At 39.8% G+C, this 16,687-nt stretch overlaps 1 protein-coding gene across 2 annotated transcripts; it reads left to right on the forward strand.

The window, feature by feature from the left end:
* The first annotated feature begins 673 nt into the window (after nt 1–673).
* Nucleotides 674–6,216, forward strand: c19h1orf216 (chromosome 19 C1orf216 homolog). 2 transcript variants are annotated; one of them, XM_088328883.1, is made up of 2 exons: nt 674–767; nt 2,751–6,216. In XM_088328883.1, exon 2 carries the CDS (start codon nt 2,773–2,775, stop codon nt 3,766–3,768), a length of 996 nt encoding a protein of 331 aa, XP_088185009.1. In that variant the 5' UTR covers nt 674–767; nt 2,751–2,772; the 3' UTR covers nt 3,769–6,216. The 2 variants fall into 2 exon arrangements, with proteins under 2 accessions (XP_088185009.1, XP_088185008.1); XM_088328882.1 differs by having other exon boundaries at nt 750–898.
* Nucleotides 6,217–16,687: the final 10,471 nt, after the last annotated feature.

Here is a 16,687-nt window from a genome sequence, read left to right on the forward strand (position 1 = left end):
TTGTGATTCGTGCGCTTGTACAAGCAATAGTTGGACATGTTGTTTTTGTAAACTGCAAGTCTAAACACGCAGCTCAACATAAAAATCTTTCACCATTTTCAAACTGGCATTGCTACTCCTGTTGTTTTGGGTCAACAATGCGCACGCAACCGGCGATGGCTTTGGGTTAAAGGACTTCTATTTCTAAAAGGTATTGCCATATTACATAATAAACCTTTGTTGTTGGTTTCATCACTGTATTTTTGGCACTTTGGGGCGGCCATTCATTAGCTGTCAGCACTGGACTCGAGGTGCGTTCAAGTACCATTAATGCAGACAGAACTCTCAAACACATATTTTTTAAATAGCCATGACAATTGTCTCAATGTTATTATTTTTCGATCTCCTTCAAAGTGTTTGAGGTTTTATGAAATCTCTGTTGATTTGTATCAAATACTTATCTCCAGTGAAAAGCGGTAACATCTGTTTCGAACACTAAAGTAAAGTAAGTACTAAAGTAAAGGCGCCATAAACGCTGTTTGTTTCTCCATCCTACTTAACGCGCGTCATCACTTTCCTTTTTTTGTTTCTTTTCCTGCCCTCCGAACTCAGAAGTACATTTTTTTAATCCTTCCTGGAACTCCATGAGTCATGGGATGGCAAGAGGAGGAGGGGAGGGATACAGGAAGAGAAGGGGGAGGAGGATCCACAACACACCGCGACGGAGGAGGGTGAAAACGCCGCAACATCGGTCCAGCCTCTGCGCTGAGCAGCGAACCGGCACCGTGGTAAGAAAATCAACAGCAAACGCATGCAAATGAGATACAAAATGTCAGTCAAGTGACAGATAAAAAGGGGAAAGTGAGACTGCGTGGATTTTTGATCGAGGAAGGGAAAGAGGAGATAACACTGAGATGGGGTGAGTGTTACATAAGCCGCAGGAAGAGACGCGCTGTAATACATTATACTGCATTGATTTTTATATTTTTCAAATTCTCTCGTCTCAAAATCAAATATGAAACAAATAAGCGTCGTTAGTCATCGTTTCCGCGTTTTTTATAAGCATCTAGGCAAATCCACGGAAGCCCTGATAAAGAACCGGACCGTCCATCCTGCATCGACTCAATTCGGGTATTTTTTTCCTCTTCTTGTGTTATTGGATTTGTGAGCAAGGGGGAGGGAAAATGAGGAGGGGGATTGACAGCAGCCCGGAGTCAGGATTAGAGAAATTTCCATTCCGGGGTGACATGTAAATGGGTGATGCTAATGGGAGTGGAGTGCAGCTCAGCAGCCTCCAGTTATTATAAACAAAAAAAGTATTTTGGGGTGACCTGCAGGAATAGGGCGAGAAAGTTATGGACGAAGGGGGCTTTTTAAGCTAACTCTTTGCATTGTGAGGGTCTATGGACTATAAATAAGGTCATATTTTGCTTGTAATTTATTAATGAGGAGTTTCATAAGCGATGATGGCTACAAGGTATCTACTTTTGGTGTTAAAAAGACATCAAAAGCAAAACATACTGTATAGTTCCTAAAAATTGGTGATCATTTCATATTCTAGATACTTTGTTTCCTTTAGCCAAACCCTTAAACGGTCATTAACCGATACCATGAATACCAATACTTTGCCTTAAACGTTAAAATTAAATATCTGTCATGATACAACATGGCCTGAGAAGCAGATCCCATGAACAGAAAATCAATTTTAGAAAAGATTTTACTTACAGAAAATGAATCCATATCAGATTGTGTACAGGAACAGAACAATAAAATTTAATAGGATCATCAGAACTCAAATACATCAAAAGTTTGTAATACAGGCCAGACAACACATCAATCCTACATAAGGTTGAATCACTGAATAGACGTAAATAAACAAAATATGAAAATTATAAAATGCAGGATATGTTCGGACACAAACAACATTTAACTGGACGAAACAGAAAATCAGGACATTGCGGGATATGTTAAAAATCTACCGCTAACTGAACAAAAACACACAAAGCAAGACAACGCACAGTATGTTAGGAAAATAACCAGCTGCAATAGGACACAACGTGAAAGGAAGACTACAAAGCCTTACTAGCCTTACATATGGAAGGAGAAAACATGGGGTATGATGGGATACTAACTTGTTCCAACTAAACAAAACAATAAATTATGAGGACATAGGGAACATATTCACGCATGGATAGAACAACTGCATAATGTTCCGACATTAACCACCTCTAACTGAACAAAACATGGCACTAATTAGTTTTAACTGAAAAAGAAACACAAAAGAAGAACACTGCAAACATACTAATGTGTGGAGAGAACAGCTAACAATGTCCCAACACTATCCAGCTCTAATACAACAACAAAAAAAAGACACTAACCAGTTCTAACTGAACAAAACACAAAATTAAGAGTACGGGGGGAACACTATCACATGTGGATAGAACAACTACAAGAGTGCCATGAAAACTAGACAATAAAATGAAATGCAGGCAGACTATCTAGTCGTAACAGAACAAAACATGAAAGGAAGACATCAAAGAATATGCTGTGGACATTACCTATAAATGAAGAAAACGTAAAAGGAGAGGAACCAAGAAAAACTCTCAAACTGGACCAAAACAATAACGATAGTGCCATAAAGACACTATCTAGAAATATATATAATGAAACATCGGATTTTTAGAGTGTTTTTGGGGGATATTTCCCTTTTTCCAATGAAATAGTTTAGCATTATAATTTTAGCTAATTGTAGCTATGCTGTCTTTTTACAGTGAAAATCAGTCCAGACCAAATATGCTCCATCCGGATCAACAATTGGCCTACAGAGGCCAGAACACCAACTATCGCTCCTCTTCCTCATCGTCCAGGAAGTTCGACCAAGATGGCAACTCCAACTTCCTGTCCAACGGTGGACGCTTGAAAGGCGACGAAAACCAAAACCAGCAGCACCTTCATAAACTGGGCCTCCTGAGTCCAGACTCAAGGTCCTCCCCTTCACAGGGAAGCACCCTTTCCGCCCGGTCCCGAATGCCAACCTGGAGCACCCTGGAGCCCCTCCCCGAAATCGAAAACGGCGACGACGGCTATGGCCGGGTGCCTCCTGATGGAGCAGAGGAGAGGAGGATGGAAGAAGAAGATTGCCAAATGTTGGCCAAGCACAAGGAAAAGGCGGAGTTCCACAGAAGGACCAGCAGCCAGCGAAGCCGGAGCGACATCGAGGAGATGATGAAGCTAGAGAACGACGATGAATGGGGGGACAGCGGTTCCGATTCCGAGTCGGGTGGAAGCATGTCCTCCATTCGACTGGAGCGAGGTACCAACTGGTTGACCACGGGCGGCTTGGATCGCATGACCTCCAGTGAGCAAAAACCCGACCACTCCGACTCGGAACTCTCCAGGAGCGGTTACCGAGGAACCCTTGGGAAACGCAGAAGCTTCAGTCGGAGCTCTATGTCCGGGAGTTACCTGGAAGACCTTCTGGAAGAAGGCGGGGAGGAAAGACGGCAGCAATCATCCGATTCGGACGGCGAGATGATGGACGCCGTGTGGACGCTGCGGGACCGCGAGAGGTTCAAGGCACAGGAGATGGAGAAGCACCAGGTCCAGCTGACCATGTATCGGCGCCTGGCACTCATCCGATGGTTGCGCACCCTGCAAGGTCGCGTGGAGGAGCAGCAGAACCGACTGCAGTCCAGTTTCGACGTTATCCTCACGCATAGGAAGGAACTTCTGCGAATGGGCGCTGCCGTGGTCAACGCTGTCGCGCCCTCTGCTGAGGCACAGTCATAGGACATGAATCCAGTAAAAACATTTGCTCACGAGAAATGTATTAGCAAGACTAACCCTGAAATATATGTATATTCAAGTTCTAATTTAAGACAGAAGGATATGAAATCCATCTTCATCATAAAGACCAACTATTTTACCACAATTTAACCTTGCATGAGAGCGCTCTACAAGTCAGGGCAACAAATAACTCAATTTGGCCTTTTGGCTTTTGAACCCAGTCCGCAAAATGAAAATTGTAAAAATCTAATAAAAGTACGACCAATATATATTTTTTTGCTTTTGCTGCAAACTTTTCACGAATGATGCATACTCAAACCACAAATAACCTAGCTGAAAGCATACCATGCATTCCCAGTGGTGACCAGAACTACAGTGAGGCTTCCGCACATGGAAGGTTGCATACCATCAAAGCTTCTCTCTTTAGTTTTAAATCTGTTTCAAGTTCACATTCAGGCCCTTGAAATTTCTGGCCGTGATACAGCCTCGAGAAACGTAACGACACTAACATGGAGATGGAATAAGAGCTTGCTCTGTCCACTCCACGCATCAGCCCGGTATTGCAGTACCTCCGGGAACGGTGCATTCGCAATGATCGCAGCAAGGCTTTAAGGCTAGGACCTTAGCTTGGCCTTTTGGCTGAGAGTAAGAGTCCCTCCTAGAGGCTCCTAGGCTTTGCAGCGTATTATGAACTGACCGATAACGGATAATGGATAATGAATAAAGAAGACAGAACAATAACCCTTAAAAAATCCCCCCCTTGACTAAGGAAAAAAAAATGGACGTTGCACCAAAAAGATTGGCGAGGAAACAGATGCACGTAGCTTAAACAAGATTTAAATGAGGGCTGATTGATGACACGCAATCATGTTCCCCATAGATGGAATTTCAAAATCTCATAAAAAAGTTGAGCTTTTTTTCAGGAAAGAGTTCACTGTGGCGCATTTTTTGCAGGCAAAAGCCTTTTAACAACCTTTATGTCACATTTGTCCCCGAAGTCCCTTTGTGAACTCACACCCATAAAAAAAGTTTGCCCAAACCTAACCCTAAGTTTTTGACTCGTAGGCTGCATTGGTTTAAACAAAATGGCAGAGGAATTGGATCAGGAAAAAAATAATTATTAATGAAGGGACATTAAGTTCAAGACTGGTAACAAACAACACTTTTTTTATTAGTGGTACAATTTTTGCCCAAAATCGAACCTCGCGCTCCTTGGGTAAAATTGCCATCAGTTAATAGTGTTGAGTCGAGTGAACCTACAAAATGAGCCAATTTTTTCATTTTGTAAACCAAATTAGCCCTTTTTCAAGTTTATATTGTACAATACAACCCAATTATCCAGGTCATTTCAAACTATAAGTGTTGGGTCGCAATCCTGCGTCAAAAATCATTCAATTTTAGCTCATATATGGACCTATTTGATACCAAATTTGATTTTGGTTTAATGAGTGTTCGGCTCCAAAATAGTCACACTAATATTCAATGAAAAATTACTTAGTTCTAACAACCCATCTTGAACAAGTTTGTTTTTTAACCAGCAGTTTTATGTGCATATTCAATGCAGTTGTTTGAGATTTTGACCAAAAACATCGGGTTAATTTATTGATACAAAAGGTCTCATTAAAATAAACTGTAGAAATCATAAAATTAGCTAATGGTTATTGTCAAATTTGCACACTGTGATCCAGTGGCGTGCACAGACACTTGAGGGTCAGAGAGAAAAAAATATGTTATTTTGTTCAATATATAAAGAGATTTTAGCACACATTTTGAATACAATTTCACTTTTATTGTGAAAATCAAGATTTTTTATCAAGATTTCCCACACCAAGTTTACAATGGATCAAGAAAATATGATTGAGAATAGGAGTAGTCTAGAATATTGGAGTTCGAAGCAAACTTTACTCTCTAATGTAATAGTTATAATAACCCCCACCCAAAAAATACCCCCAAAATCCAGACGCTTAGGCGGAAAGGTAAACTGTGTACTTTTCTAAACTGTTTAATCATTGTGATAACAACAAACAAATACATCAAATTTCCAGAAGGGCAGGAGCTGTAGCATCACCATTTGTCAATCTCTGCACACCACTGCTGTGAAATACAAAAATAGGCACTTTGGAAATGCAGTTATAGTTGATATAAACTGTAGACATGTATGTTTGTGTGTATGTAACCCCCCAAAACGAAGACCAACTTTTCTGTTTTGTGTTTTTCCCATGTTGTGACTGTCTTGATTCAAAATGTTCTCGTTGACTCTTTGTGACTGGAGTCTTTATTAACCAAATAATCAAATATTTTTTCTTGTTATAATTGCAAAAAAGGCCTCGTTGTGGGATTCATATTGTAAAGTCAATGTGTTGTCCTTGATTGTCCAGAACATTCAGTAATAAGAATGATTTGATTCTGTGTATAAAGAGGATTTTAAATAAATATTATATCAAAACAGTGGCTGTGTTTTTCGATTCTTGGCGGTAATCAAAACAAAGTGTTTTGTTTGTGGGTTTTATTTCCACTTATCGTCTTCTCTGAAGGACTAAATTTAGCACACAGACTTCATTATGCAGTTAATTGGCATGTTTATCGATGTTCTGCTCCGAACGCCGTAATCCACCCCGGGGCATGGTGTCCTTTCAGCTTACAATTGCTTCTTTGTCCCGTGAATAAAAGTTGGTTTTGTATGGGCCCATCACAGGGGCTGGGGTGGCCCGAGTTCTGCAGAGAGCGTGATTGCCGTGTGAGCCTTTCTCCCTGGGCGCTGAAATCATCTCACCTCTGTATGTGTTCCTGTAGATACCAGGTTTTTATCCTCTGTGAATTTGTGAAGGCCTCAAGGGATCATTGGAGTCTGCACCCGGGGCCCCTGTGCCCTCAAAAACAGGACCCTAAGGCTAACTCTCGCCGCCGGTTTTTCCCCTTATCGCTTCTTTGTCGTGAAATCGTTGCAGCGGGCGGAGCGAATTTCTATGTTGACCCCCCCAGTTGCTGGTCGGGAAGATGGAAGACATGTTAGAGGGATAATGTGTTTGCTTGTCATGTGCATGCAGGCTACTAAAACAGTGTGAGATGATGATTTGTTAAACACTAAGCACAATTTCAAGGTGGGCTAAGCAGGTGAACAATGTCTGTGGCAACACAACATAATAAAATAAGCAGTGATGTGCAATGATTTGTTATTTATATTTCTGTAAATATGTCTTTGAATGTTAGGAATAATTATTTTGTGTATATGTGTATTGTACACTGTGATACTCATTATGTCAGCTCATATCTAAAGGATGATACTTTGCACCAAAAAACAACAGTGACCAGATGATGAAGGGGCTGTATCTGAGTCAGATCAGGAAGCTTATCCTGTTACTGGTAACCATTAAGCCAGTGCCATATTTTTCTTGTGGGGGAGCAAACTACCACCTCAAAAACATGGCCTGGAGAGGGATGGGCACTACCAGGCTGTTCTTACCCAGGACACCCCACAGGACGTGGTGCCCCTACGACCCTGGCGGTGAAAAGATCAGTGAACGTGGTACATTATATCTATAGTTTAGTTAAATCTTAGTTTTCAGTTATTTGATGGAGTTTCACAAAACAAGTGCAGTGCAATTTAGGGAGTCATGAACCTGTTACAACTCACGCGTCGTCATAAATATATCATAAATATTTGCTTGACTTTATGCAATTTAAAATTCTGTAGACAAAATAATCTAAACTTGCCCAGTATAACTTATATTCTACCATTTCTTATTATTAATATTATCATCAGCAAATATCAAATTAAAATCCCTTTTTTTTTCAAAATAAATTGCAGGTACCTTAAACATAAACACACAATATAACAAGTACCAATGTACCGCAAAGTTCTTATTAATCTTTCCATATGTGTGCTACAAAATGTTCAGGATGTTGTTGTTTTTATTTCCTATTATATGACAGATTAAAGAAAACATGTACAGTGTAATTGAGGGGGTCATAAATCTGCCATATATCAGACAATAACAAAAATATGTCATAAATCTTAAATGATTATTAATATTTCTGTATATGTCTCAAAAAATATTCATGATATTATTTTGTATCACTTTTATGAATACATTTCATTTTATATGACAGATTTAAATAAACAAAACAAGGGCAGTGTAATTTAGGGAGTCATTGTTCCCTCATAAACCACGCAATAGCTTCACCTGATTTTTTTTAAATTTCTTTTTATTTGACTGATATTTACAAAACAAGTGCAGTGTAATTCAGGAAGTCACCTAATGTAATAAATATGGAATAAATATTTTAAAAAGTAAGCTAGCTTTTAATATTTCCTCACATACGTCAGCAAATTTGAGGGCAATCCTTCGAATATCTTGTTTTTCAGTTTGTCAAATTTATTTTACAAAAACAAATGAAGAGTAATCTTAACATAGGGAGTAATTAAAATGATCTAAATCACACAAAGTATTTAAATTTTTGTTTACAATATAATATTGAATTTTTAGAAAATCCCATGACAATTTATTTTTATAATTTTACCGTAAATCTTCCACAAATGACCATATCTCATGATGTTTATAATGTTTCTTCAAACATTGTTAATGTTTGTATACTCAAAATATGTACAATTCTAAAAAAAAAAGGTGAGCAGATTATTTTGCTTAAAGTAAAAACGTTTAAAATATTATGGATAAAAAATGGTAATCATTTTGCTCATTTAAGAATTCTTTCAGCTGAAGGATAATCTGTATTTTGGAAAATATGTAAGAATGAATTAAAATATAGTAGAATAATAAATAATAACGGAACCAGATTGTGTTCGAATCTCAGAAAGTACGCAAATCTGATTTTAGCTTGATTAGCCATGTCTAGTTTTTGGTGTTCACTTTTAGATAGATAGATAGATAGATAGATAGATAGATAGATAGATACTTTGTTCATCCCCGAAGGGAAATTCACATTTCCAGCAGCATCCCTGAGCTGAGAACAATCGAGAACAATCGAAAAATAACACGGGAGCTGCTGGAGTGGCACGATGGGAATCTTTTTTCTTATTTAAAAAATTTGTATACAAAGAAAGTTGTATTAATTTTGAAAAAAATAGATACAAAAAGGATTCAAACATAGCAAAAAAACAAAAAAAAAATGAAATGAGGAAAACTATACCCCTACAGAACCTGAATGTTTTCAATTCTCAAAAATGACCTCAATGTATTTTAGCTTGATTATTGATGCCTGCTGTGAGGCAATCGTATCCACTAGGGGGCGACTCTAGCTCACAGACATGCTCTCATTGACTTCGATGTACTTAATAAACTGATTAAATTGAATTGATTTATCTCTATTGTAATTGTTAACAACGTAGTGAACATTGTTTACAACAAGATAAGACGTGCCACGCTTGTAATTAAAGACTTAAGTGGGAGAAATAAGGAAAAATAAAATAAGGTTATTATAATTAGACAAGCATTCACAAGGTAGTGCTTGTAAGTGGACTGTCCTGCAAAAGATAACATACTAAAATTATATTTTTCTTTTAAATTTGTATGCAACTTTTAAAGAAAGTACACTGTGTGTCGGGGGTGATAAAAACACCTTTAAAAACTATTAGATCCTGTCATCTTTATAAGAGATCTTTGGTAAAATAAAAAAGTATTCTCCTTGCCAGCTTTGTTTTACAGGAATAGAAAAGCTGCAAAATGTTCTAATTCAGTGGTTCTCCACTGGTCTAACTTCAGGAGCAATCATCCACCCTAATGATAAGCTGCGGCCAGCATCAAAAAACATTTTCAATTTCTCAAATGTATCCAATGAAAGAATGGTGCAGTTTAAAGCTGGGATTTCAGAATATTTTCACCCTTTTTTTTTCCAAAAATGAAATGACTATCCAAACCAACTCCTAACAATGCGCGCTCGTTTCTTGATGGGAAAAGATGGACAAGAATAGCCGACATTTTCACACGGGGGCAGATTTAATTTCTTAAGTAATTTAACTAAGTGAACTCCATCGAATATATGGCCGAATTAGCTGAATTAGTGTCGCTTGAGTCTCTGTCAAGTCTCCTCTCTAGATCCCCTGCCCACGTTTTTTCCGCAAGCTGGTGTGCCGGCTCCTCCCATGGGCGTGCCAATGAAAGCCCCTACGTGGCCCCACCATCTCGGAGAAGAGCGTCTGAAAAACTCATAAAGGCATAGCGCTAATGAAAACAACTTCTCCTATCAATGCCTGCCGCCTGCGTCACAGTCCTGTTATCAACAGAACTAGACAAAATATTCTGCATTCGGATCAACGTGACCTGAAGCCCACTCAGTGAAAATCTTCATTGCACTCAATAAATGTAACTTGTATTTAATCGTATAAAATCCTTTATAGTAAAATGTATCAAATCTGTCAGTAGAAAAGGAAACAAAACCAACAAAATCACTACTAAATGAGATATGGTCCCTCGCAAATGCGCCGGTGGACTGAACGAAGAAGTGGAGATCGAGCGGGGCATTATCGCCATCTACTGTTAGGAAGTGTGTTTGACCCTCCGTTTTTGCTTCTTCTGAGCATTATTTTACGAAGGAAAATCCCACAACCCACTTTTGGGTCACTACAGTTGAGAGACACTGTTCTAAGTGATTTTCTCCTCCCTCTCCCGGACAATATTCCTCGTATCACACTCCCGCCGTGGCCGAGTCTTCAGCTGGTCTTTTTTTTTTTGGACACAGACACACATATAGAAGCTATCATAGTCTTGGTGGCCCCTTCTTTCCTCTGCCTGATGTAGTGTGACAGTGTGGTAGCCCTGCAGCACTCTGCTGGCTTGGAAACAATCAGCTTTGACAGAAAGGGGGTGGAGGAGGTGCTGCTGGTGCTGATGGTGGAGGAGGAAGGGAGGAGAGAGGAGGAGGGGGATGCTGGAGCTGGAGGGGAGCAAGGAGGGGTGAGGAAGGGTGAGGGGAACTGGAGGCCGGAGGCTCGGCTATGATGAACTGGATGAAAAGAGTTGTCGACTGGGGCCAACGGCGGACGGACGGACGCCGGGAAGGATGGATGGACAAAGTGCGTCTGACATTAAATGAAGATTGCAATAGTTTGCTGCCGACTAGTGAGAAACATGTTCAAGGTTGCTGTGTGGTTGGCAAATGTCAGTGTGGCCTGCGGAGAAATCTACAATAATGTACAATTGAAAACAAATGTGTACTCTCACAATTTGGAGCTGACATTTTGCTCTTTTGAAAATATTATTTGGGAATTTGATCACATGTTGGATGTAGTGGCTCATTTACAGCACTGATCACAATATAATTTTATATATATAATTTTATATATATTACTTTATATATATAACTTATATATATATATATATATATATATATATATATATATATATATATATATATATATATATATATATATATATAGATAGATAGATAGATATATATATATATATATGTAGATAGATAGATAGATAGATAGATAGATAGATATATATATATATATATATATATAGTTACTATATAGTTAGTTATATATAGTTGTCAAAAGTAGAGGTACCACTGTCGTCTTTCGTTAAAGTATTAAAGGGACAGTGTATATCATTTGACCACTGGATGTCAACGGTTGTTAATGCTTCACACAATATAACTATTCATATGCTGAAGTATAAAAGGGACAGTATATATTTTTTGACTACCAGATGTCACTGTATGGTGTTGTCACCAAAAAACAACAAACTGCATGTGAAAAGATTAAGGTTGTAGCCATATTTTTTGAATCCACAAATAATGTGACTGATTCTTGAACTGTTTTCAAAGGTTTTTTTTTTTTATGGTTAAATCATTAAATATGGTAAATTTACAAATTATATATAATACATTCATAGGCGGCACGGCGGATGGGTGGTTAGCGCACAGCCTCGCGGTGCAAAGGTTCAGGGTGGAAGTCCAGCTACCGCAGCCTCCCCCGTGTGTAGTTTGCATGTTATCCCCATGCATGCGTGCGTTTCCCCTGGGCACTCCCGTTTCCTCCCACATTACAAAAAAACATGCATGTCAGGTTAATCGCCCGGTCCAAATTGTCCCTAGGATATAATATATTCAAGGGTCATGAGTTATGTTTAATCACAAGGAGTCTCAAAGGGCTGCACAGACCACAGATGATTGCAAACCACAGACTGTTATTACACCATCCCCTGATCTAAAACCCACATGAGGGCAAGTAAAAATTTAAAAACCTCAGCATGAGGAAAATGAAGAAACCTTACACACTCTCAATCGCTGGGTACAGAAAGCAACACTAGGATATGGGGCTTCCTTGATGTGTGGACATAGATCTAATCGAAGCCACTCCTGCCATCTGATTCTGATTTATCATACGGAACTAATACCCAAAAGCTTGATACATACTGATGAGCAACGTCAAACTCTTTAAAATGTTTTTTCTTTTAAATAAAACAAACGTTTTTTTTTCCGTTTTGGCACTTGAGTGGTTCAATTTGAGGTCAAACCTGTTGGACCAAACCAACCTTTGCAACCTTCTTGTCACTTATCCACTTGACTCCTATCGTTAATTTAGTTAGCAGAAGAATCAGGGTCCATTATGAAGTCTCTCTCGAGGTTCCCCTCCCTGATCCATTTGTGAGCGCCTCGACGCCTCAGCTGCCTCGCCTGCTTTAACCAGCTAATAAATATGAAAACAGCAGGTTAAAGTTTCAGCTCCGAAAGGATTAGGGGGCTTCTATAGAGTCCCGTGATAAATCCCCCAAACCTCATAATGCTCAATGTTGTCCCATAAAAACCGTGTTGGACAAAAGAGAGAGAAGGGGACCTTTTTCACGCATAAGAGGTTTTCTCAAGAGTGCATTGAGAGGAGCCGGGGCCCGCCCTGAGATTATGCACATGTCGAATGAAAAAGAGAAAAAACGGCAGGTGCGTGTGCCAGGCACGAGGGGGGTCACAAAGGGGGGCCCGGTGACCACGCAGGGTGGAGGTTCGCTTGTGTGTGCGGGGAATGTGATGCAGCTGCAGGCAGGAATGTTTGCACATTGTCACTTCTGTTTAACTTGCTCTTTTTCTTTTGTCCGGGGGTACGCAACCCCCCGCACACGCGCTCTACGTGTTTATTCCGTGGCGAGGAGATAGAGCTAAACGGTGACAATTTGCCTACAAAAAACACATTGGGGTGGTGGGTCATGCCCACCTCAGTGATGGTTTGAAGGGGGATTGGTGTGAGAAGTTACAAGGTGGCATTGAACAGAAAGGAAAAAAGAAACAAAGAAAGAAAGAAAGAAAGAAAGAGAGAAAGAAAGTGAGGAAGGAAGGAAGGAAGGAAGGAAGGAAGGAAGGAAGGAAGGAAGGAAGGAAGGAAGGAAGGAAGGAAGGAAGGACAGAAGAAAGGAAGGAACTAAATAAGGAAGAAAGGAAAGGATGAGGGAAGTAAGGAAGGAAAAAAGGAAAGAAGGCCGTAAAGAGGATGGAAGATAGAAAGAAACAAGGAAGTAAGAAATCAGGAAATAAATAAAGCGATAAAGCGATAAAGCAAGAGAGCAAGAAAGAAAGAAGGAAGTCACAAAAGCGGGGAAAAAAACAGGAAGCAGGAAAGCAAAAGATAAACAAACAGACAAAACTAAATGTAACAACCCAAATAACGGGGTTATCAAACGATTATTTTATCAACACTACAAAATATTTGAAAATAAATGTTGATACCAAACCAGAATTTGAAGGTTTCCGTAATGCAGTAGTTTGAACATTCGCCTACCACGCGAAAGATCCCTGGTTCGAGGCCGGGTGGAAACATATGTTGGCTTGGACAAGGATGGGGGCCACCAGGCTGTTCTTGCCCAAGACACACCTCAAGATATGGTGCTCCTACGACTCTAATGTTTAAGGATTCCAAACCACAAAATATAAATCCACCTACAAAAAGGTGAGTCAAGTAGAAAATTGTCTCATTTTCGACCCAATTGTCCAGTTTACCATCACTTTTGTGGAAGTATCCCTGATTTTCACTGGCGCGAAGTCGACATATGGCGGCCGGCGAGGAAAGCCGTTAAATAATGCCACCTCCTGAATTCATCGGCGCAACTTTTTTTGGGGGCGCCCAAAAAAATCAATCAGACCATGCGCACACATCCAGTGCAGCTCCACGCTTGAATTTGCAAACTAATCTGGTGTCATGTGTCTTTTCACGGAGCCTTATCGTTTCTTCTCACGCATTCACAATAATGTCACCGCGTTGTTATCCGGCGTCAGTTCGCAATAGCTGACCCACAATCCGAAACCCCCCAAATTGGGCTGTTTGCACCATACCTTGACGTCTAATCTCTGCCGCCCCGTTCCAAACTGTAGCCTAAGGCTATGTGGGGGTCCTTATTTATTCCCCTCACCCCCACCCCTCGTATTCCGTCGGGATTTGGCAAAACTCTTCCATGTCGGAGTGGCACAAGGCGGCTTTTTCACAGCGTCTTGGAGCAAAAAAAGGATTAATGGCTCGGCTATTATGTGCAATGAAAATGAATAACAAACAGCCGTCTGTTTATCCTGCAGAGTTAAGTGTGTCCTTGTGCTCTTTTATAATTTAATCGTATCATCTTTGAGGAAGAATTCTACCGTGTTAAGTCACCATCTGATCCATTGAGTTCATACCTGTCAACCTCCTTGGCTCCATGCTGTTACAAAATGTCGTATTTTCCCTTACAAAATACTAAATAATCCTACACCATATTTTTTTTTCAAACGTGTTGATTTATGTAGTTTAGCATGTTATATTGTACATGTGTTTCGTTATATCATATATATTGTTAATTAACATTTTGCTCGACATGAATGAGGTTTATTATAAAAAAAAGTTAAAAAGGAAGTAGCTTGGACGTTCACTGTAGAAGGAAAAAATACATGCAATTATAATTAAGTAGAATAAAACATTTTCTTATTCAAATTATTAATTTATTTTCTGCATTAAATTATTGTTGGTAATATAGCCACAAACCTGTCTTTTTTCATTTTCTCATTTTATACTTCCGCTTTTTCTGAACTTCTTGATACAACATCATAATTCGTAATATAATGCATCAAAGCAAGTGAGCCGTTTGAGAGCCGAAAAAGCCGGTTCTCTAAAAAGAGACGGACTTCCTTTCACTACATCAAACCGCTCGCTTCGCTTGCAACAAAAACAACGATACCGAAATAGAAGCTACCGCGGCAAACTCGTTTGACCCGATTGATTTGCCGTTTCGTGATAGTCGGTGTATACCGGATGGTACCCATAATTGACAAATTTGTGTTTTTCCGTACAGATGTTCTCGTACATCGTACATGTCTTAAAATGCATAATAAACGTACTTTGTATGGCAAAAAGGTACAGGTTGACAGGTATGTGAGTTATGCTTATAGAGATTTATAGAGATTTTATAGAGAGAGTTATGCTGGCAGAGAGTTATCCTTTTTGTGTTGTTTGACTACAATTTAAGGTGGAGGACCGATAGCGTTCATTTGATAACAGGCAGATATCCCAACTTATACCCCGCCCTGAGCTTCCCTTTTTGTAAGAATCTGCAATGATAGAGAAGAATGAGTGTGTCATGCCAGTATTTTTAAATTTAAATTTAAAGCCCCAGTGTGGAATATGTAACCACAAATGTGAACCAAAACCAGTGACCAGAGCGCACATAGCAGCCAACATGGTGGCGACCTCAATGTAAGGATTCCACTATGTCAAATGTCTCGACCCATTATTTATTTTTGATAAAAATAAATATTGGTATCATGGTTTATGTATTTTGCCTGGTATTCAGATCATTACCCTTGGATGCAAGTTCAATTCCCAGCTCATCCAAGTTAAATGTCAAAGTGTCTTTGGGCAAGACACTGAACCCCTAACACCCCCGATGAGCAAGCAATGCTGTTGCCGCTATGGGTGAGTGTGAAGCACATTGTAAAGCGCTTTGGGAGGTCTTCAGTGACTTGAAAAGTGCTACATAAATGCATTGGGGCGGCAGTGGCTCAGGAGGTAGAGCGCTCGTCTTGGGATCAAGAGATCGCAGTTCGAATCCCGGCTCCTCCGTGTTACATGTTCGAAGTGTCCTTGGGTAAGACACTGAACCCCTAATACCCCCAATAAGCAGGTTAGCGCCTTACATGGCTGCACGACCGCTATTGGGAAATGTGAAGCACACTGTAAAGCGCTTTGGGAAGTGTCGACTTGAAAAGCGCTATACAAAATGCAGATCATTTCATTTTCATTTAATTTACCATCTTGATGAATGTAAGTTTTTCGTACCACTAAGAAGCACTAATTTTTACACACTGTCTCTTTGAGATATTTTCAACTAAGATCATAACATTATGATCACATACATAATCATACTACCAAAATGGACTTTACTGAAAATGTATTGTGTCATGATTACCTAAGTGGAGCCACCTGGGTTAATCATCTGGCGCGCTTGAGTGCGCATCCTGATTGGTTTATGTTCCCTTTTTAAGCACGCTACGCCGAGACCTCTTCGTCTGAGGATTACTTTTGTACCCCGTTTGACTCTCCTGATTTACCTGTGCCTTCTGACCTCTTTACCTGATTCTGCCTGCCTCTGATCCGACCTGCTTCCGTCCCACGCTACGATCTTCTCTCCAGTCCCGGTAAACTCGACCTGCTTCCGTCCCACGCTACGATTGGCTATGTGTTCCGAAGTAGTCATCACGGCTTTGCTGCTGACGTCCGACGGTCATCGCGTCTCCTGCTAACCCTGTACGCTTTTCCAAATAAAGAATTGTAACGAACGCTCTGGGGTCTCCTGCTCTGTTCTGGTCCTCGTGACAGTATTGTACATATAAAAATAGTGTTGTTAGGATAATGAAAATAATAATTACAATAAGTAAAATTTTAGGACAATGGAGTTTTTTTTTTAATCGATAAAATAGGAAAAGCATTCAAAAAATTTGAAACAAAAAA

This window comes from Urocampus carinirostris, chromosome 2 (assembly GCF_059441175.1).
Source record: "Urocampus carinirostris isolate Australia breed hairy pipefish chromosome 2, RoL_Ucar_1.0, whole genome shotgun sequence".
NCBI lineage: Eukaryota > Metazoa > Chordata > Actinopteri > Syngnathiformes > Syngnathidae > Urocampus > Urocampus carinirostris.